General features: G+C 41.2%; 1 protein-coding gene across 1 annotated transcript; it reads left to right on the top strand.

The window, feature by feature from the left end:
• Positions 1-995: 995 nt before the first annotated feature.
• Positions 996-21,343, top strand: gfpt1 (glutamine--fructose-6-phosphate transaminase 1). The gene is made up of 19 exons (XM_084055292.1): positions 996-1,059; positions 3,700-3,807; positions 4,665-4,772; positions 5,070-5,195; positions 5,657-5,715; positions 5,811-5,945; positions 6,031-6,092; positions 7,751-7,830; positions 7,921-8,029; positions 8,654-8,817; positions 10,562-10,657; positions 11,172-11,269; positions 12,308-12,428; positions 12,816-12,973; positions 15,733-15,847; positions 16,937-17,064; positions 17,520-17,687; positions 18,152-18,313; positions 18,805-21,343. Exons 1-19 carry the CDS (start codon positions 1,053-1,055, stop codon positions 18,847-18,849), a joined length of 2,049 nt encoding a protein of 682 aa, XP_083911418.1. The 5' UTR covers positions 996-1,052; the 3' UTR covers positions 18,850-21,343.
• The last annotated feature ends 894 nt before the right edge of the window (positions 21,344-22,237 follow it).

Below are 22,237 nucleotides of genomic sequence, written 5' to 3' on the forward strand. Positions count from 1 at the left end.
TTGAACGGTTTCAACTAACTACAACTAACTTTAACAATGAATAGGGCAAACATGTTCTATTCATTTCATTTGGTGGTACTCTTTAAATTAGTTTGACCATCTTTCACAGTGTTGTAAGTAACCTGTGTAACCTATATATTCTGTATGTGTTTAACCCCTTACAGCAGTGATTCTCAAACTTTTTCATGTCAAGGACCCCCATGTATTCATGTATTTGGCTGCGACCGGTGCAACCACCACTGCCCTGCAGGATCCTGCTATATTAAACTGACTCTCATTTTGTAATCGAGATTATCAGTAGGAATATAATGTTGTTTCCTTCTTCATGGACATGTTTAGTTCAAGTCACAAGGTGTGACTGACTGTGGAATCATGTGGACTGGATGATGAGATGTAATGGTGCCACCACTGCCTGCCTACCCAGACACGGATCTGCATCCTGCCCACAGATCCTGCCACGTCAGGAGAGCCTGTGTCCAGTGTTGCCAGATTGTGCAAGAGCAATAAGCAACCAGGTCTATGAAAACAAGCCCAAAAGTAGCCACATGAGCACTCCAACCCTATATACATTGGCTATTTGAAAATGGCCGATCTACAAGAATCTTGAGGGGAAAAGTGAAAATTTAGGGATATTTTCAAATCCACAAAATCTTGTATGAGAGACTCTGGCACAACATTTTCAGAAGGTTGGGTCCTTTGGGGGTCCTTGACATGAACATATTTAAGAACCACTGGTTTAAACAACATAAGAAACAAGCCCAAATAAGCAACTACACTCTAGAAACAAGCCCAAAAAAATGCAATCCCGCAACCGCCTGTATTTACAGCGACTTTACAGAAAACAAACCCAAAGTCGCTTATAATAAGCGGACATGGCAACCATGGGTTTAAGTTGAGCGTCAGAGAGCTGGAACCAATCGGAACGAACGTATGGGAATGTAGCGCTTTGACTCGGATCCAATGACGCTGTAGGGAGGCGGGTCATACTTGATAGTGGGTTACCAGATGCGGAACTGACTGAACATCATCTATTGGCATCGAACATTGCAGACATGTGTGGTGAGTACTGAATAAAATCTGCATTACAGCAAATGTGCATTATACTAACTTGGTTATTATGGGCCATAAGGTCGTTCAACATTTAATCAGAGAGCATAGCTGTCGCAGCTGTTTGCCACTTTGCCATATTATCTGTAACAGACATTTCAATGCTGAAATGGTATAAATGATCTAGGGTGGCTAACTTTAGCCAGCCAACGCTATTTATTTCCCAAAGGATTGTGGTTATATTGTATATCTGGTAGCTATGCGGCTGCGTTACTTGTTGATATGAGACACAGAACGTTGGTTAAACCGTAGTGATGATGTCTGTTAACGTTAGCCTGTTGTCTGTGCACATTACGCCCATCTCTTAGCCCCTGTATTTGGGATACCCGTCATCCCAAATACAAAAAGGGGTCTTCAATGTTTTTTTTTTACCCCCAAGGACCCTTTAGTTGACAGCTAGATAGATGAAGCAGGGACCCACTACATATTGTATAAAATTGAGTTTCTTATTAAACTTTTTCATAGATTTCATAGATAGCTTAAGACATAGACGTGTTTGACAGCACTGCCATGTTGGATTCATGTTAATGTGTATTTTCAGAAATGTTTAATCACTTAAACTGACAATCATTTGTAAACTTGACCCCACTACGTACTTGGTCTGCTCTTTTTTCCCTCTACACCAAACCTCTTTGCCGAAAATAGCCGATTTACAACTACAAGCTCACAGCTTGTAGATTGGCTAATGTTCCCCTCAGTGGTTAATATAAAAAAAAATCCTATCACACAAAGATTTGGCGGACCCCCTATAGTAGCTCTGAGGACTCTCTAGGGGTCCCGGACCCCCTATTGAAGACCCCTGGGCTGCAGGGTTCCGAAAGGGGCTTATAGCCCAGCTATCGCTGCTCGACCCTTCTCTCTGTGTAATGCTCTTGTTATTACTAGCAGCACAGACGGTCACATAGCAACTTATCTTTGGATTAAGACCGTCAGAGATTTATTTTATCGATTCTGACGTGTGTGTCTCTGAATCTATTAAACACATCTCTGACAGCCTCGATCCAAGGCTAATATCGTCTATGAACATGTTACATGTTCATAATCATAATAATCAGATCCTGGAGTATGAAAGAACGTGGTGCTCAATCAGTTGTTGGCTGAGTTTGTTGAGACTGCACCCGCTTGGATTATCATCTATCATAGATGCGATTTATTGATTTTGACATTTGCGTATCTCATAGATACGAAAGTAAAAGTCAGACTTGATAAAATACATCTTATGAGAGTCTTGATCCAAGGCTACACCCGTTTATTGGCATAACCGCACTGGGACAGTGATTTCTTTGAGAGACATCTGTTCAAGGATTGCCTGTGGCACTTTTCTGTCTCCCATGTCTCTCTCAATCACTCTCATCGTTACTCATAGGTGATAACAGCTACCCTGTCTCCCATCACTCTCACCCTGTAATGTTTGTGTAACCTAAAAGGGAAATGCAAAGCATTGGGTTACCGGAGTAGAGACGTGCTGACCAGCTTGAATTTAGCATAGGTTGGCGTGGAGGATTTCAGATTTGTTTTCATAAACAAAGATGGGCCTTGTGTTTGCAGCGCAAACTTTGCACCCACGCCCAGTCACACACTCCTAGGCAGTTTGCCCTTAGCTACCTTCTGCTGCCCCCCGCCCCTTCAGTCTTGACTGCTCTCAATGGATGCTCTGTTAAATTTAACATTACATGGTTCTTAATGTTGGGGCTTGAACACAGACACATTTATTTAGAATGTATCCAAAGTCTTGGCTATGACTGGAGTCTGAGCATGTTGCCCCAATATTTACATACATGAACCTAACCCTGTAATTTCACGTTTCTACTACATAAAGATGTTTTCCAAGTTGTAGATGTGCACATTCTACACATTTCCCAAATAAATATTATAATGTAAATGTTACATTTATAGTTTCTTGGTCAGAAAAAACAAAACTACCATTATGTCAGATAGACCCTGTATGGAATCTGCTTCCCTCCCATCCTTATCATTTGTGGTTTGACAGATACCATTCACTCCCAGGAAGAGATAGCAGACCAAACACCCATGCCATAGGCAATCTCCATTGTTCAGTCAGGTTGTACTGCCTGATAGAATAAAATCAGGCTCAGTTGTTTGTCCCATTGTTAAACTGGTTTTTCTTGTTCATCCCCATTCTCTGTTGACTACTCTGGTATTGTACATAGAATAAAAGGGTTTGGCATCACAGGTGTAATTTGGACTCTTGAGCTTTTTTTGTTTTGTTTTGTTACTATATTTAGCAAACATAGTAGAGATACAGGAGAGTGAGGGCAGAGAGTACATACGGTGAAGGACATACGGTACAATGCAGGTCTCCAGCTGGAATGCAACCTTGGATATTGCGATGATGTGCTTGATGCACTATCCAGTTGACTTTTATTTTTTCGACAGTATATATTTTAAAATGTTGCCTTTATTTAACCAGGTTTAACCAAGTTTCTATGGGGCTCACCCAACAATAACATTACTAGACCCGGACTAGTTGACAAGTTAGCCTATGCAACGCATTTTGTTTGAGAGACTGTATGTACGACATACAGAATAAAACATAATTAGGCTAATACTACCCTCCTTTTCCCTCCACAGGAATCTTTGCCTATCTGAACTACCATGTGCCAAGGACTCGGCGTGAGATCCTTGAGATCTTGCTCAAAGGCCTGCAGCGTCTGGAGTACCGGGGTTATGACTCTGCTGGTGAGATAGACAGATAGAAAAACCTTGCATCAACAGCATTGTCACCACTGGCATGTTTATCAGCTTTCTTTTCCATCATGGAAAACCATGCTTCACAATGTGAAGTTCACATTGTATTTGATAATGCCAGGAAACTGTGTTTGCTTCTCATTTATGACACATTTTGAATGCGCTATGGACTTCCTCTTTGCCTCTTTGATTTTAGGACTACTTTGACAGAATAATGTCCCATGTTCATTTTGCCTTCCAAGTTTCAAGGTTATAGTAGTGATTCAGTTGGGTACTGTTCCCACCGAGGTTAACAGTATTCACGTTTATATTAACTAGATCATAAAGAAGGCTAAGAATATTATAGAACAATTACACTTACAGTAGGCCTACATCTACAGTTTGTAGATGTAGGCCTAACAAATAAAAAATAATCAATGGAGTGAAACAATAATGAGTGAAGTAATAATTTAACCAGCCTATGAGTTCTGCCTGCATGGCCTCTTAGCTAAGCACCATCTAACAGTGAAGTTCTGCTGTTCGATGTACGTGAACACAGTCCTGGTGTGAACGAGCCCTAACACACAGTCCACATATCATATGTGCCATAACAAAAGTGGACTTACTCTTATGATATAAAGAAAGACCCTTGTAAACTACAACGTTTTGCACAACACAGTTTGAATGTTTCATATTGGAGAATATGCATTTCAAACTGGTGCAGTGAAAATAGTCGGTCTACAGTCAATCTACTGACAACCGATCTACTGACCATTTTCAGCCAGTTTAAACATCTCCGAGACCCTTATAGTCATTTTATGGTTTCAAGCGTCTTTGAGTCTCTTAAAAGTTATCCCTGCTTTTTTCAGGTGTTGGAATTGATGGCGGTAACGGCAAGGAATGGGAGTCTAATGCCAGGCCTATACAACTGATCAAGCAGCGTGGCAAAGTAAAAGCTCTCGAGGAGGAGATACACAGTAAGTTTCTTTGAAGTCTCAAACCCTAATCTCACAGTATGTGACATCCCAGTATGACTAAGCTACATTCCAGGAATCTCTACATGAATGTCAGTATGTCTGTCCTTCGCATATCTCGAAAACCATTTATCCGATTGACTTCACACTTGGTGGGTGTATTGCTGAGGACCTTTAAGGAAGTAAAGTACTGAGTGTGACCCTCTGGGTATTTCAGCCTACATTGTGGTGCACAGAGCACTGAACATGATGATTCCTAGTAGAATAAATGTGGGTGTTGTGTTTGTGTGCAACAAACAGAACAGCAGGACATGGACCTGGATGTGGAGTTTGAAGACCATGTGGGCATTGCTCACACCCGCTGGGCTACCCATGGTGTGCCCAGCCCTGTCAACAGCCACCCACAGAGGTCTGACAAGAACAATGGTTAGTCGTGCTCTTAACCAACATCATACAACATCAGGTTTAAGATTTCATAGTTTTTTAAAGATCAATATACGGTATCTGTCCCAAAGAAGGAAACCAGAAAAACTATAATCTGTAATGTCATACTAATGTATTCCCATTCAATGGTAGAATTCAATCATGTTAGATTTCTTTCTTCCAGATTTATTTTAAGAAAGTGTGCTCAAACAATGACACTGTCCTGCTTCTGTTAGACAAATATACAGAGATTCTGATGCATCAGTTGAGCTTTACATTAACTTGGCATTAGCCTACACATTAGAGTGCACTAGTTGTTTCTTTCTTTGGATGACAGTATTGCGTTTACTAAACTGTCCAAAGGCATAGGTAAACCTTGAGGTGCATACCGACACAGTGCCGGTGCACACTTATGTAGCCTTTTTATGGTCACTTTAACTCTTTGTTGATCTTTTTCTTCTCAGAATTCATTGTTATCCACAACGGAATCATCACAAACTACAAAGACCTGAGGAAATTCCTGGTGAGACATTATTTTGTAGAATTTGGAAGTCTCCAATGACCCACATGACTATGTGTGTGTGACAGTCCTCTTAATGGCTCCTTCATTTTCTACAGGAGAGCAAAGGTTATGAGTTTGAGTCTGAGACCGATACAGAGACCATTGCCAAGCTGGTGAAGTACATGTATGACAATCGGGAGAGCGATGACATCAGTTTTGCCACTCTGGTGGAGAGGGTGACCCAGCAACTGGTAAGAGCCTTCTCATGCACAGCTCAACTGCTGAAGTGGTGAGTAGACAAGGTTCTCTCTAATGTCTTTGTGCCTTATCTCGTAGGAGGGAGCTTTTGCCCTGGTCTTTAAGAGTGTCCATTACCCTGGACAGGCAGTTGGCAGCAGGTACCCTTCTTCTACTACTACTACTGGCTGTTTCATGCTAGTTTCTATCCTAAATTATTTATACTATTCTATCTAGTTCTAATTATTTCCTTATTGTCTCCGCCAGGCCGAAGGCATGGCGAGAGAGTATGTTTTACCCTCCGTCCGTCCGTCCGTCCGTCCGTCTGTCTGTCCGTCCGTCCGTCTGTGGACAGCTAATCTCTGCCACCGTTGGCTTGATCGCAGCGAAACTGTGCACACACACTCCCTGGATGCCAATTCAGACCCTCTCCCCCAAAATGTTCAGATGGGCTTGTTATAGCGCCACCAGGAGGCCGCTTTTGCCAAAACACATTTTATGACAGTACTCCTACAGATTTTGTCCAAACGTCACACAAATCGGTACACAGTATCTCAATAGTCATTAAACGAAACGGGTCTTTCAGATTTCTCATATTCCATCCGGATTGGCTAAAAATGGCTTCCAAAGTTTGCAGGACTGCTCCGTTTTGAACAAAATGCCTCAAATTATGAACACTGCATGTAATTTCCGTGAAACTTTGCACGCACATTCCCACTAGGCCGAGGAAGAAATACCACTTGAGATTTTTCAAATCAGCCTCATGGTGGCGCTATAACAGCCTCATTTGTGTTTTCACCTATAACTGCACCAATCTGTGTAAAACTTTGTATGCGCACTCCCTAGAGGTCAAGGAAAACCCTTTGCCCTGCATTTTTCACATATGCCGTTTATAGCGCCACCAGGTGGCCGACTTATGTAAAACATATTTCTTTACATTACTCCTGATTTGATCCAAATTTCACACAAATCGGCACACATGATCTCTATAGTCATGTGATCAATACGGATCAGTTAGATTTTTTATATTCTATCCCGATTGGCTAAAATTCACATCTAAAGTTTGCAGGAGTGGCCCGTTTTGAACAAAATGCCGCAAATCATGAACGCAACGTCCGATTCCGGTCAAACTTTGCACACACATTCACACTATGTTGAGGAACAAATACTACCCTTTTAACATTTGCCTGTTATAGCGCCACCAGCAGGTCGAATTTAGCAAAACAATTTTTTTTTTACAAAATTCCTAAAAACATGAATGCAATGTCCGATTGCCATGCAAGGCCTAAGAAGAAATGCCACCCTTTTCACATTGGCCTATTATAGCGCCAACAGGAGGCCACAATAACCTACCTGACCTGGCGGAGACCTGTGCTCCGAGGAGCACTTTTTCTAGTTACAGAACTGCAATAGTGTTCTACAGTTTGTAGTACTACAACCCGGAACTGAGTTTGCAATGTTTTCCCTCGCAGGTTTCTAATGCTATTTTACCAGTTACCATAAGCCTAAGAGAGATTTATTTGTGAATGTTGAAGCTTTTATGTGCTTTAATTGTTGATGTTGATTTGTGGAGATCACCTTGTTGAGCAAAAACGTGTGAATATCACAAGTCTTTGTTTACTACAGAGCTTATATATTGAGTTATAAAATCTAATGCAAATATTTGGAAATATCCAATAAGAAATAATGGCAGGTAACTTCAGGGTTGGTCTACAAAAATGCATAATCCCTGTAGCACTCTGTTGTGAAGTGTGTAGATGTAAGTTACATAATTGTAATGATCCTATACCTTATGTCATTTTTGTCAAATTTAATTCAGGAGGGGAGGTCCTCTGCTGATTGGAGTGAAAAGCGATCACAAGCTGTCCACGGATCACATTCCTATCCTGTACCGCTCCAGTAAGTTTGACTTTATGTTGTTTTCTAAGTCATCTGTGTTATGATCAATATGACTGAGATTAAGTGTTATCTTTTGGGATTCCCCTCCAGCTGGTAAAGACAAGAAGGGCTGTGCTACTCTGCCGAGGGCGGACCAGGACACCTGTCTGTTCCCTGAGGATGAGAAGTCTGTAGAGTACTATTTTGCCTCTGATGCCAGGTCAGCACCTAACCACCTCCCTTCCCACCAGCTCTCATATGGCGCTTTTCCACTGCATGATACCCTCTACTCTCCTTTTTGGGTTTACCATTTGGAAAAAGTATTACCTGGTACCTTTTTTTTGGTATCACCTCGAGGTTCCAAGTGAGCTGAGACGATACCAAAAGGTGACATGAAAACACTGCGTAAGATTGGTCAGAGAGAACAATCACGACAAACTCCCATATAACTGCATGCAAGATACCGAATATTGTTAACAAACTTTTAATCTAGTCATTCTCTGCTAAAATGTAATCAGAAACTATTTTTGTTGGACTGCACACGTTAAATAGAGATTGCTTCCAGACAGCATTAGCTTCAACTTGAGCATTGTTTAGCACACTGAACAGCTACCTTGAGAGGTCCTATCTGCAGTGGAAAATTAAGTTTAGCGAGTAGAGTCGAGTTGAAACGGTACCTTGCAGTGGAAAAGCACCAATAGTTGTTCAGTTTGCTTACTTTTGGGCGGTGAGCTTACAGTCGGCTGTCTAGTCGTATTATACAAACATTGTCAACCTGTGGACTGTAAATGAAGTCACCACAGTGATTTGTATTTTAATTCTTTCTCCTGGTGTGTTGTGGTAGCGCGGTGATAGAGCACACCAACCGGGTGATATTTCTGGAGGACGATGATGTTGCTGCTGTGACAGACGGACGACTGTCCATCCACCGGATAAAACGCACCGTTGGAGACCACCCGGCACGCGCCATCCAGACCCTGCAGATGGAGTTGCAGCAAATCATGAAGGGTAAGCTAGACGGCTACAGAATTCAATTCTCCATCTCCTGCCTGTACCACAATCAGTAGCTCTGTCAGGAATGGAATGGACACCTACACAAACATGAGTGTTTATATATTTCTTCATCCTCTTATTTCATGACCCTTAGCCATAATGTGTTAACGTGCCCTTTCCTGTAATTATGCACAGAAACCTATTATTATGCAGATGGTAAGGCAGACATAATTTGTAATTGCTATATTACTGATGTGGCTCACAGCCTCCAGACATGGAGCCTGTTGTCATCACTCACTGCCAGGTAGTCATCACTCACTGCCCCAGGGAAACTACAGCATCAAAGGGAGCAGCTGAGACACTTTAAATGCCCCTGCTGCAGGACAGTACCCACCCCTTGCACTCTCTGTACCTGAGCTGGGTGCATGGAGGTCCGGGAAATGTCTTTAAATTCTGTGTCCAGGATTTAAGCACAGTTACGTTAAGTGTTTTAAGTCTTAAATTCAGTCTCAGAGGTCTTGGGCCAAACAAAACACAGTGTCTACTAACAACGTAGCTTCCCTGTGCAATCTTGAGCTATACTAGTTGTACAGTCTGTGAACAAAGTTATCTTTATTGTGCACACCATAAAATGTCACTCCAAACATGTTTTATGTGTTAACGTTGATAATGTTGCCTATGGAGCTTGACATTGTGGTTCACTGTATGCCTGCAGCAGCGAGAGCTGAGCTGTGTAGTTTGCTGTATGCACATGGCAGTGTGAGCTGAACTGTGATGTGATTGGTCTAACATTTTGGGGACAAATATACAGAGATATACAAAAATACAGAGTTCAAGATAGACAAATAGTATTCAAACAGCCAAGCCCTTTCCATGCGGTAAAAAATGACGTCCCTGGTTTGAAATCAACCTGTCACACAGATTTGCATTCTCTGTCTTTTGGGTCATGTTTATTTTTACTGGTAAATTAGATGTTATATTTGTTTTCATTATATTAATTCTACCTAGTATTAAATGGTCTTAACATGTGCAAAATGTAACTTGCTGAAACATACAGTCGCCCAGCTGAGTTGATACCATGACCTTATTATATTGATTTTATTTAAGTGCCCTGTGCATACAAGACGTTTTCTAGATAATGACATTGTATAATACGATAAAGGGTGGTTAGTTCTGTATCTGTCTTCCAGTGACTATTCCCCAGTGCTCCAGCAGAGGGCAGAGATACACTGCTATTGGAAGGACTAAAGACATTCCTTTGTGGTCCTGTCATTAAATAGCTTTTATTTTTTCTCTCTCTCACTAACTCCACGGTTTCAATTCCTGGAGCCATTCTGCTGAATAACCTAATTCGCATGACCCAAATTTCTGTCAGAAGCAGGCTGGAAAATACTTGCACATCTCATTGTTATTTGTAAAAAGAAAAAACACTTGCACCGTTTTGTTTTAATTCAAGAAATGACTTCTGCTAGAGCAATAGTTGAAGAAGTACACTTCCAAAAACAGCATTGGTCTTATTTGCTTAGTGCCTCTCTTCACAGAGAGTTGACTTATCACCGAAACATTGTTTAGAAAGTTTATTTTCCAAACCTGTTATTGTCAACGGACTGATAATGTGTATCAGCAATATCTACTTTTTCAGAGTGCCTCATGTGGGTTTACACTTTATGAACTTTGCATCACCATGTTCCCTTGACGCGTATACATTTATTAGCTTTGGATATTATTCTAAATTGTTTTCCTGTTCATACCCCAACAGGTAACTACAGCTCCTTCATGCAGAAGGAGATATTTGAGCAGCCGGAGTCTGTGGTCAACACCATGAGAGGAAGGGTCAACTTTGATGACAACACAGGTCAGCAAGGTTTCTGCTCAGTTTTCCACAGTGGAGTAGTAAAGGAATAACGCAGCTTGTAACGACACAATGTTCCACCCTGTCCCATTTTCCACCTCCAACATTTACACATTCATAACACTACAATCGCCAACATTCTAATGCCGCCTCCAAATGCCAACAGTTTCAACTTTTATTCAATGCTTTTTTTCCAGCAACCACACCACAGTAATCTGTTCAATTGAACAACTCCCAAAAAGTATAAACATATATCATGTGTACTTTGTGTGGCATAATAACTCAACATTAACATGATCCATTTTTGTTTAAACCATGAGAGCCAAGACAGAACTCACAGTATATATGAGTGCACATTATATACATTTGGAAATATACAAAGGCAAAAAAACTAAATGACCTGTTGGCAGTTCTTGTGGCAAAACATTCTTTCTTGACTGAGTCATGTCATGTGTTCTTAAATGCTCCCTGGAATGGTTGGGAAAGATGGATTGACTGTAAAAGTTTGCCTTCTCAGTGATATTGGGTGGACTGAAAGACCACATCAAAGAGATCCAGAGGTGTCGAAGGCTAATCCTTATTGCTTGCGGAACCAGCTACCATGCGGGGGTGGCGGTGAGTAACCAAATAACAGTAAATAGTGGTAACACTTCTACTGCAACATCTATATTTTTTCTAATGTGCAAAGATGAGCTGAAAATGTCATAAGCTTCTGGATAGCAGTCACTGTGAAGATCATACTTTGGTCTGGACTTTGATAGTACACAGTAAAATCATCTTAATTCAACTAAGTGTGTACAAATGGAACCATCCATCACAATAATATTGTACATTTCCAACAGTGTATAGGATACCACTGTCATTGTGAAATGATACTGTGGGATGGGGGATGGCTGATTTAAGATGTCAAACTAATTGGACTCAGAGCTAGGTGTGACTACACACCCGTTGTGCGTACACACAAGATAAATCAGTCACCCCCCCAAACATTTAAGGGGAGATTTTTATCTTGTATGTTTCCTTGTGGCTATCTGCAACATGATACACCAAGGCATGGCAAGCAGTTTGTGGCTACTGGGAAATAAAGACTACTTTTGATTTGAACCTTCAGTGTGTTTGGAAATACGCTTTGAGATTCTGCTCAGATTTCAGACTGCTCTGATGTTGACGTCATACTAGTGTGCTCTGATATGAGTTCATTTATGAATGATTAGAATATATGCTAATTAGCTGTAGATAGATGCTAATCATCTTTGTGTATCTATTGAAGGTTTTATTGCTGAAACATGACGTGCAATGTGATTGCTCAATAAAAAACAGTATGAATGAGTACTTGCTATTTTTGCTAATTATTCTGTATTTACTTTTTCAAATTTTTTTCAATTGCGTTGGCTCAGTCGCCTAGATTAATTAGAATTTGAATTGCAATGCACAAAAACAAGTGGGAAATCATGCCCTAAAAAAGTTAAGTTGCAAAGTTGCAACTATACAGAAGTATATTTTTATTTACTATATCAGAACTTTTTGCTCACTCATTTCCATAAACCACTGTCCTAATTGTATGTGGACTCAGGTGTGAGGTCCGTGTCCATTCGCTGTGCCTGGCTTGTTTCAGATAATGATGGTGAGCAACACTGTTCTGTTCTTTACCAGACCCGCCAGGTTCTGGAAGAGCTAACTGAGCTGCCTGTCATGGTGGAGCTGGCCAGTGACTTCCTGGACAGGAACACGCCCGTGTTCCGAGACGATGTCTGCTTCTTTATCAGCCAATCAGGTGGGGAGTTCAGTGCCACCTGGACCTGATGTGCATTCCACATTTGTCCATAATTTTCCATTTGAAGTCACTGAACCTCACAGTCTTATTCAGTCGCTAGAAAAAACGAATTCTCAATGGAATTGAATGTATCTTGATTCATGTGAATATTTATGTGACTTCATCAATTGTCCTATAGCTTTGGCATGTCTCAGAGATAGTGCACACCCAACGTAAAAAACAATTGGGCGTTCACAACCTCTTGAGACATGCCACGTGTTTCATGTTGTGCTGTTTCTTATCTGATGGCTCCATATTGCAAAAATAATGTGTCTGACAGGCAAATAAATCATAATTATCAAGTATATTACTTAGAATATTACGTAACCTGCCTGTCCCTGCCCCCAGGAGAGACAGCAGACAGCCTCATGGCCTTGCGATACTGTAAGGAGAGAGGGGCTTTGACTGTGGGTGTAACCAACACAGTAGGCAGCTCCATCTCCAGAGAAACAGACTGTGGGGTCCACATCAATGCTGGGCCTGAGATTGGCGTGGCTAGCACCAAGGTGAGCCCCCGAGTCCCGACTGTCATTTCTTTGAAGATTACATTCATGGCTTTTCTGCTTAGTTGGGACAACAAAAAGTGAGAGGAAAGTAAGGGCGCAAAGGTAGTATTATGTGGGTCTCAGGCCAGGAATTGAACCCTGGACACTGTGGTTGTATGTGTTGATGGCTGTGCCACTATTTGTAATGTGATCACTCTGAGCCCTCTGAAGAAAAGGTCAGTGAAAAACACAAACACTCCCGTTAGTCAACCATTACTATCAAGGTGTATTTGAGCAAGGCAATTAGTACCCAGTTGCTCCACTGTAGTTGCTTAGTGTCTGAGAGTTCGTTAGTAAGCTTTAAGGTATAAACTAATAGATTGAATGTATGAATGCATGCAGTGACAAGCAGGACGTCGCAGTAGAGGAGCACCTGGGTTCAGTCAGCTTTCTCTGGATAAATAATAAGAAAAAAAAGGGGAAAAAAAGGTATCCTGATGTCTTTACCATGGTCCCCATTCTTCACAGATTGTCTCATAGATTCTCAGTAGCCAATAAAAAGCACACTTTCTCTTCACCATCGTCCGTTTCTGTATAGCTCCTATGGTGGGAAAAAATTCCAGCAGGTTGGAATATCTGGAAAATATCTCCATCCAGAAGGGAATAGCTGTCCTCTCTGAAGGGCTAGGCTTAAGGGCAGGGGGAATTTCTTCTACTCCACTCCTAGGCGACCCAGCTGGTCATATCCAATTAGTGGTGTCTGATATAAATCTAGCGGTCTCATTTTCATTTAGCTGCTGCAGACGTTGTCATCCAGGGAAGGTTTTGCATTGCCCTACATAATGGCCTGGTAGTTATTGACAGAAGATAGTCATGCCAATATCCCACATTGGCTCTGGTTATTTTCCTTACTGTTAATACTGAGTTTGAAATAAATGGACAGCATTTTCTCTTAAATGAACTCTCTGACATAAGAGTTCCTCCAGTTGGAAGCTGCCATATCGATCTCATATGAGAGGTGGAGAGTACTGATATTCTCATTTTGTATTCTTGTAAAGTTGGAATCCAATGGCTTTCTCTCTCTTCCCCCACTCGGAGCCTACAAGGTTGCCAGAGGGGTCTCACAGGAGAGTGCTAAGACCTGAGGCAGCGTAGCCCCCAATCCTAGCTAGTGAGCACAGAGAGAAAAGCAGCAAGTCCCTCCCTGGCCCAACTCTTGGGCTTGGCTCAGCAAGTCTTGCACTGCTCCAAAGCCCCAGAGCTACGAGGCTGGAGAGCAGAGCACGCCTCAGAGACGCCATCATTTACTGCTTGGCTGACTGGGCCACACACCCACACCCATCTCAGCCCAGCACTGCTCAGCCTTAGCTCATCACATCACAAGAGAGGACAGGATTCGCCCAAGTACTAAATGACTCCACATACTCCTTTAGCATACTCTTGCTGACTGTCCTTTGTGTTAATTATAGCGTTTCTGATAAATTCTTCCCTATCTTTCCTTAATCTAAGTGGAAAAAAATGCAACATGATGGTCCATTCAAATATAATAGAAGACCCTCTTCTCAGATACTTTGGCAGTGCCCAGAAAGATTTTGCAAAAATAATTTGTGAACACAAATTCAACCCTCTGCAAACAAGCAGTGTTTTTGTTCAACTCCCTTTAAGGCCTCTCGGAGACATTGTGTCATCAGTGTGTGTGAACAGCTGGCATGTTCTGCATGACATACGCTTCATCTTGCGCTATACAGTTGAAGTCACGCGACCATTGAATAGCACCACAGTTTACTGTGCGGATTAGATTTGCGTCCACGACTGTGTTGACTGCATTTAGCATTTAATGTCAGAGTTCTGAAAGGGCTGTGGTTAGGGGGCTGTCAGGCAAAAATAGCTGTATAAAGGTTTTATGGCCATACCCTTGGCCCAAGATGCTGGCATTGCTGAGCCCAGAGGGTCCTGTGAAATGGTTTGGAGGCGTTCTGTACCCATTTGGGAGATTTAATTTCATGAAGCAAGGCCGAGCGTGATATGAAGGGGTAGAAAAAGAGAGAGAAGACTGACAAAAACCACAAAGTCTCACAAGGGTTGATGTCTCTGGCATTTTCAGAAATGGGTGACAGTTGTTTTCTAGCTTTAGTTTACTCCAGTGAGTGGCAGGTGTTTTATGTTAGAATTGGTGTGTCAGTGGACAACCTTTTTATGAGATGTGTTCATTAGTTGTGTCTCTGCCACGATGACTGATGGGCTGAGCTTCACTCCATGCTGTCTAACAGTGCCTGCTTACCCAGCCTATACTTAAACCCAGCTCTCCACCCCCCTCTCATCTGGTGCACATTATTAGCTGGAGACACAGTTTGTGATCAAAGCAGACAAACAAAGAGGCTCAAGCTCCACAAACTGAGGTGCATGCTGCAGTGGAGATCTGGGTGTTTATTCTTTTAGGGTTTCTATATCTTTGGCAGGGGATGAGAGAGTCACAGTGTTTTTAAGGTACAGCATGGAAACTGGGAAGATATATTATAGTATCACCTTTCAAAGAGGTAACACCAGGGGGAAACGTTGGGACCACCTCCTGTCTCGTTTTTATTGTAGATATAGATACACCTATATTCTCTGGTCACTTCCAGGGTCAAGCTAACTCTCTAGCAATACTTCCAGTCTCAGTTACCATTTCAAACACTGTTGAGAGGAACAGTTAAGTATGTAAAAGGCTGTTAATTGCATCATGGCAGATAGACATTAATCATGCCTACCTTTTCTGTTTCTGTTTTGCTGCTCTGCAGGCCTACACCAGCCAGTTTGTGGCCCTGATCATGTTTGCACTGTTGATGTGTGACGACAGGATTTCCATGCAGCCAAGACGTCGTGAGATCATCCAGGGCTTGAGAATGCTGCCAGGTAAATCAAGCCTCACACGCAGGCAAACTCGCTGGTTTCAGCGGGGAGGGATATCCCAATCACATAAGATTAGGGTCAGAAGAACAACACCACCTGCAGAAAATGGCATCCTCCCCTAGAGACTTTCTCATTGCTGTTGTTCAAACAATACCATTGGATGAAGAAGCTGATGTGGAGAGACCATGTCAAATAACTATTTGAAAATGAGCCCTGGCACAGTTATTTGGATCTAAAGATGAGGGGGGGGTGGGGGTCCTTGAAGAATGTCTGGCTGGCTCTGCATAGACATGATGCTGTCATCCAGTGGTGTGTTGACATTATCAGTCAATGATGCTGCACATCCCAGAATTGTTTTGAAATTACGACTCTTTGGAATATCTTCTAGATTAAAGGGTTGTTTTTTGTGCCCTTTTTGTGCCCTCACGCCAGCTGGAAGCGGACGGCTGACAGACTTTTCCACATCAGTTCATTATAAAAAGAGATACAAAATGGTTTATCTTAAGCAGTAAGCTCAGCAGTCTGCACGCAATGTGTCACTTTTCAGTCCAAATAACCACGGTTACTTACCACTCCACTAGCGCTGGGATTAGAATTTTGGTCTTAAAAAATAGCCGAATTTGGAATATATTTGGTTAATTATTATTATTACGTTGCATTGAATGCGCAACTCATCGAACCGAGAAAAGAATGGGAGGACAATTCGACCTGCCCACTTGTTACTCAGTAGGTGTTTACCTAATAAAATGGCCACCATTTCAAATCACAACATTTGATTGACTGGTGATACAAAATAAGTGACACTAGTGACACACTTAACAATCAGACTTTGTAAATCAAATCTGAGAGACAGAGAAAGGTAGACAAGTATAAGAGAGACAGGCAGGCAGACTTTGGTGACAATGTTCAACTGGTAAATACATGCTGTATGTAGAAAGTTCACTGCATACATGGCTATTATTAGGACATGCCGCCTAGCGGAGATTTGTGCTCTAATGAGTGCATCTTCCTAGTTACACCTTTGCTGTCCAAAATCTTGTACTGATAAGATCCTTTTCTTCTCCCACACTGTGTCTCCGCTTGGTTTTGTAGATCAGATTAAGGAGGTGCTGAGTTTGGATGATGAGATCCAGAAGCTGGCGACAGAGCTCTACCAACAGAAGAGTGTTCTGATCATGGGCAGAGGTTATCATTATGCCACCTGCCTGGAAGGAGCTCTGGTAAGCAAGTGAAGCCTGATGTAATCCATTGTGAGCTTGTAGTGAGCGACATTGTCGCAGGACAGAGCACAAACGACAGGAAACCACATATCCACACCATGCCACACATATCCAAAAATGTATTTAAACAGGTGGGGGAGCGCGGGAGGTGAACAAGAAGAAGAAGAAGAAGAAAACAAGCACTCGTTTTTTTTTATCTAACTGGTTCTTCAATCTATCTGTAACATATACTGTATATATATATACTTTTTCAGTTCAGTCTTTTTCCATCAAATCAGTTCTGTAATCGTGGCTAAGCTGACACATGCAATGTCTAGGCCTCAGAATAGCAATGTAATGTACTGTAGATTGACACATACACCACTTTGTGCCTGGATGTATACATCCAGGTAAAGAGTCTTTGGACAGGTGTAGATGTTGTATCAACCATTTAAAGTTATTTTCTTCCTGTGTAGAAAATCAAGGAGATCACGTACATGCACTCAGAGGGCATCCTGGCTGGAGAACTGAAACACGGTCCTCTGGCTCTGGTGGACAAGCTCATGCCCGTCATTATGATCATCATGAGAGATCTCACCTATGTCAAATGTCAGAACGCCTTGCAGCAAGTTGTCGCTCGCCAGGTGAGTCACAGTATGTCTGAGTAGGACAGGTTCCTGACCTACTTGCCCTGAGAGTGTAAGAAATGTTCACATGAACAGAGCAAACTGTACAAGGGTATATAGCTAGCTACCACGCAAAGTATTCCAAAATAATTGGTAATTCCATTAAAAAAAATAAGTATCACAATGCAAACTGTACAGACACTTTAACATCTCCTCCATAAATCTTCATTCATCTCAATAAACACTGGGGATGGGTCCTTTCTGTGTGACATCATTGCTGTCAGTAATCTACAGCAGATGTTGACTTGCATTCCAAGGCGTAAAAGTCTGAGTTGAAAGCAGGTATACTTCAAGGCTTGGCCCAAACTATCAGATTTAAGATTTCTTTTAAGTTTTTCTTTTTTAGACTCTCTATCTTCAGGGTTAGGAGCAGGCCAATGGACAGAATGGTGGAAATCTAAAGCTGCTTGTTTGGTTTACAGGGGCGACCCATTGTGATCTGTGACAAAGACGATTACGAGACCATCAAGAACTCGAGCCGCACCATCAAAGTGCCTCACTGTGTGGACTGTCTCCAGGGCATCCTGAGCGTCATCCCTCTACAGTTGCTGTCCTTCCATCTGGCTGTCCTCAGAGGTTTTGACGTGAGTAGTACCGTCACTGATGAAGAAAAAACGCTATGAAAGTCAGCCCTGACCACAATGCACTCATGAAATATAGGCCACCTAGACAACACTGTTGATGCTACTGGCAAAGCAGTTCATAGAGGTCTCAAGACGGCTCAGCTTGCTGTTGTTTTCAAGTAATGGAGAGGTTTTTGGAGGCCTTTCCCAAATGTTATGCTGATAAACAAGGATACATGTTTATGTGGACACACGATTCAATAGCTCAAGCCCACCCACCTAAAATATTCCTGAGTATATTTGAATCCTGTGTGATGAGAACAGCTTTGGCTCAGGATTTGAGGAGTATTAAAACAGCTTTTAAAGCAGCTGTATTTCTGTCTCACACTCAAGTTAGAATGGACTCGAGAAGATCCTTAAATCTTAACCATAGTGTTTTTATCATTGCAATTTATCTTCATTATGTCTGGTCCTTTGGCTTGTAGTAAATTCTCTCTTTGTCATTGACACAGGTGGACTGTCCAAGAAACCTGGCCAAGTCTGTGACGGTAGAGTGAGCAGCACCACTTGTCACAAAACAACACATTCATATTCTTACACAGGCAGACAGCGTTTGAGCTGCTGTGCACAAACCGATACCAAGAGAAGACTATTTCCTATTTTGTGTTTCTTGTGTCATCGTGGCTCTTTTAATGCAACTGGTAATGTTATAGACAAACAAAAATACTGCATCTTACTGTCTCATTTTGAAGAAAAGAAACATCGACATGTTAGAAATAGTTTTGTCCATGGTGGCGAGGTTTGGGTTGGCAGTGACATTAGCTGCTGCTTTTATTATTATATTTTTATTTTATTTTATTTTTTGTTTTTCGTTGTTTAATTGGCCCACAGCAACTAAGAGAACATCTGAAATGAAGATATTGTATTCATGGAGCAGATTGTTGACAGCAGAGTTAGGTGTGCGTGTGATGTATTGAAGCCCTTTCTGAAGTTACTGGTTAATTTTTTTCATTAGTGCAATGATCTGCACTGTGTCGGGATCAGTTTTCGTTGGCAGCTAATCATTTATCGTGTCTTTACTCCACTTAGAAGTAAAAGGCTATCTTAAATCATTCCAAGCCATTATGTCTCTTCTCTTCTCCTTGTCCTTAAGTGAAGCACCTTACAAAGTTTGTATAACAGGCTTAAATGCTTTTGTTCTGGAGTTACTTTTAAGTACACTTTATTGTTGTACAAAGAGAATCTTGAGTTACTAGGGTATCATGGTTGAAAGATTTACTGCTCATTCAAAAAAGCTAAAAGAAAAAAAGCTCATACACTATTGTGTAAAAAGTTATTGTCTGCCTGGCGAGGTTACCAAGTGCTCTATCCAGGCCAACCTCTGTCTTTGGTTCCTTTTAATGTACAAGATCTCAGAATTTGATCTCTTCAGGATAGGTCAATTAGACTAGACCTATTTTAAAAGCAAGTTCTGATAAATTGGTAGGTTAACCAGTTAGTGAATATGGACGTTTTTCTTTTTTTTGTTTTGTAGATAAAACATAATACCTTTTGATGTTTACAATCCTTATCCTGCTTTAAGTTGATGTGGGCCACTATACCAGTTATTTCATTCTTTGGGCTTTTGTCGGTTCATAGCTCAAGATAACTTTTGTACAATTTGTTGTCTCCAGTTTACAGTATATAAATAAAAAAACAATGAAGTTACTTTTGTAAGTACAACTTGCAATGTTACCAGCCCACAACCTCGCCACCATGACTACTGTGATTGCAATATTGGGACCATTTGTAGTTGTCTTTGTTAAACTTTCCATTTTATTTTTCTCATTGTACATTATTGGTGTTATATTTTGATTTGTAATGTGAATGTGACTGAATATGCCCTGTCAAACCAAAAGTCACTGTCATTTGCAATGGCTTGGACAGTTGGAAACCAAAACATGTATGCATACTAGGTTGTGTGGCAAAGAAGGGGCCTGTCCCGGGACCTAAGGGAGTGTACCATTATGCAGCAGTGGGTTTCATTGTAGCTGCTATTAGAGATAGAGGTTCAGAATTCAGCTCCTTAATGTTTTTTTTTTCTTTATAAGCCAAGGAAATGGAGTTGATCAGAAGTAGTTGCTAATTGTTGTGAGGAAGACTGCTTTTTATTTTCTATTCATTTTGTATTTTAGTCAAATCTTGCTTTTGCAATCAAGCCTTAACTTCTGTTTAGGCAATAGGCATACACTGTCTATTCATAGTCTGTATTCAATTTTCCATATAGAGCAGTGGTTCTCAAACTGAGGTCCGGGGACCCTCAGAGTTCTTTGAGGTTAGGGCTGGGTAATATACCAAAAAAATATAGAAATATTTAGAACCAATAACCAACTTCACCTTGCTCATGTACAGTAGGTTAATTGATTAATCAAGAAGCAGGTTATTCTTTTTATAATGTTTTTCTTCTGTATCAACAAATCGACACGGAAACATTCGAATAATATTTTTCTATAAGATTAAATAATTTAGTCTGATTAACAACTTAACCCTATATTATACTTCTACAACGATGGCATGCAAAAGTAGTGTAAATAGGCAATCTACAAGCTCACAACGCATCGTATTGACGCGCTGTGAGCTTGTCGTTCGGCTATTTCACTATTTCAAAAATAATCGTTTGTTAATAGCAATCAAGGCAAAAGTTTGAAATATTGATTTGAAGTCATATCGCCCAGTCCTACTTGAGGGGGTTCCAAATGGACCCTTACAGGTCTGTAACTCCTGAGTTATGAAATTGAAAGGTTTGAGAACCACTGATATAGAGCTTTCTCTGAGCCAAGTGAAAGGAATGGTTAGAAAACTGGAGGATGTAGGACAATTATTACAGGTACCTTGAGTAACCTAAATACTGTATGCAGGATCTTCAATTGGTCTCTTGACTGGAAGCATGGTCAAGGGAACTGCACTAAAATCCCAGGAACATCTGTTGGAAACTATTGGGTTGCTGGGGGAGTGGGGTACTATTTATTAGAACTGACTGATGCAATAAAGTGTCATGTACTTCAATTCAAATATGTGATCCTCTTTGTTTAGAAAACATGTCAATATAACAGGGGTACTGCATATTATTGGTCCAACAAAACCAAATGAATCAAAAGTATGACAGGCTAGTTGTGTAATTTAATGATTTTAGCCCAACATTAAGCAAATATGTTTTACTACAGTTAAAGAAAAGCAAATTAAAAATCCAAATAGACATTAAACTTTCACAGAAGTTATTTCCCTTAAAACAATGGCTTTTGTTGCCATTAGTAAAACAGTGAAAAAGTGTTCAGGAGGTATACATGTTCAGGGGTTTCTTCAGAAAGATGTCAGGTCCCAAAGGATGGCAAGCACCTGTGCAGAATATCCAGTGATGGTCTTCAGGGTAGACAGTGTTGAGTTTAAGAAACCATGTACAGTCACTATGAGAGCAATGGCTGGGCCGATAATCATGAACAGGATGGACAGTGCTTCTTGAACAAGGGCCAGGATGGCTGAACAAACAGACAGGGAGCTTTGGCAAAGAGTATAAATAGCACACGACACTGAACTGATTGTCTTGACCCACTCCAGACATTGTCTGCTTGTACACCACAAAGATGACCACTTGCTTCTCAGAGTTTGTGATGAAAGCCAGGTAGACTGGGTGGGGAAACCGTCTTTGAAGTTTGGTTTTTCTTGGTGTTCACAGGCTTCATGCAAGATTACACCTAACAGTATCCTCCTAAGAGATGAATTTATTTTCAACATAGCTGAGAGGAAAAGAGCAAAATTGATAGTAATAACATGTGCAGCCTCCAGCACATGTTGATTGCAACGACTGACGACAACAATGGCTTCTTTGACACCCATGGCTTTGAGCAAAGTCCAACCCTACATGGCACGTTGTAAAATACCTCTGTCACGAAGATTTCAATTTAGATA

Source organism: Gymnoscopelus microlampas, assembly GCF_963454915.1.
Source record: "Gymnoscopelus microlampas genome assembly, chromosome: 4".
Taxonomy (NCBI): Eukaryota; Metazoa; Chordata; class Actinopteri; order Myctophiformes; family Myctophidae; genus Gymnoscopelus; species Gymnoscopelus microlampas.

Excerpts from the sequence above, each read along its gene's own strand:
- gfpt1 (XM_084055292.1), top strand. Across the intron at positions 5,196-5,656 it reads GAGGTCTGACAAGAACAATG|AATTCATTGTTATCCACAAC; the intron begins GTTAGTCGTGCT and ends TTTTCTTCTCAG. Across the intron at positions 8,818-10,561 it reads GTTGCAGCAAATCATGAAGG|GTAACTACAGCTCCTTCATG; the intron begins GTAAGCTAGACG and ends ATACCCCAACAG.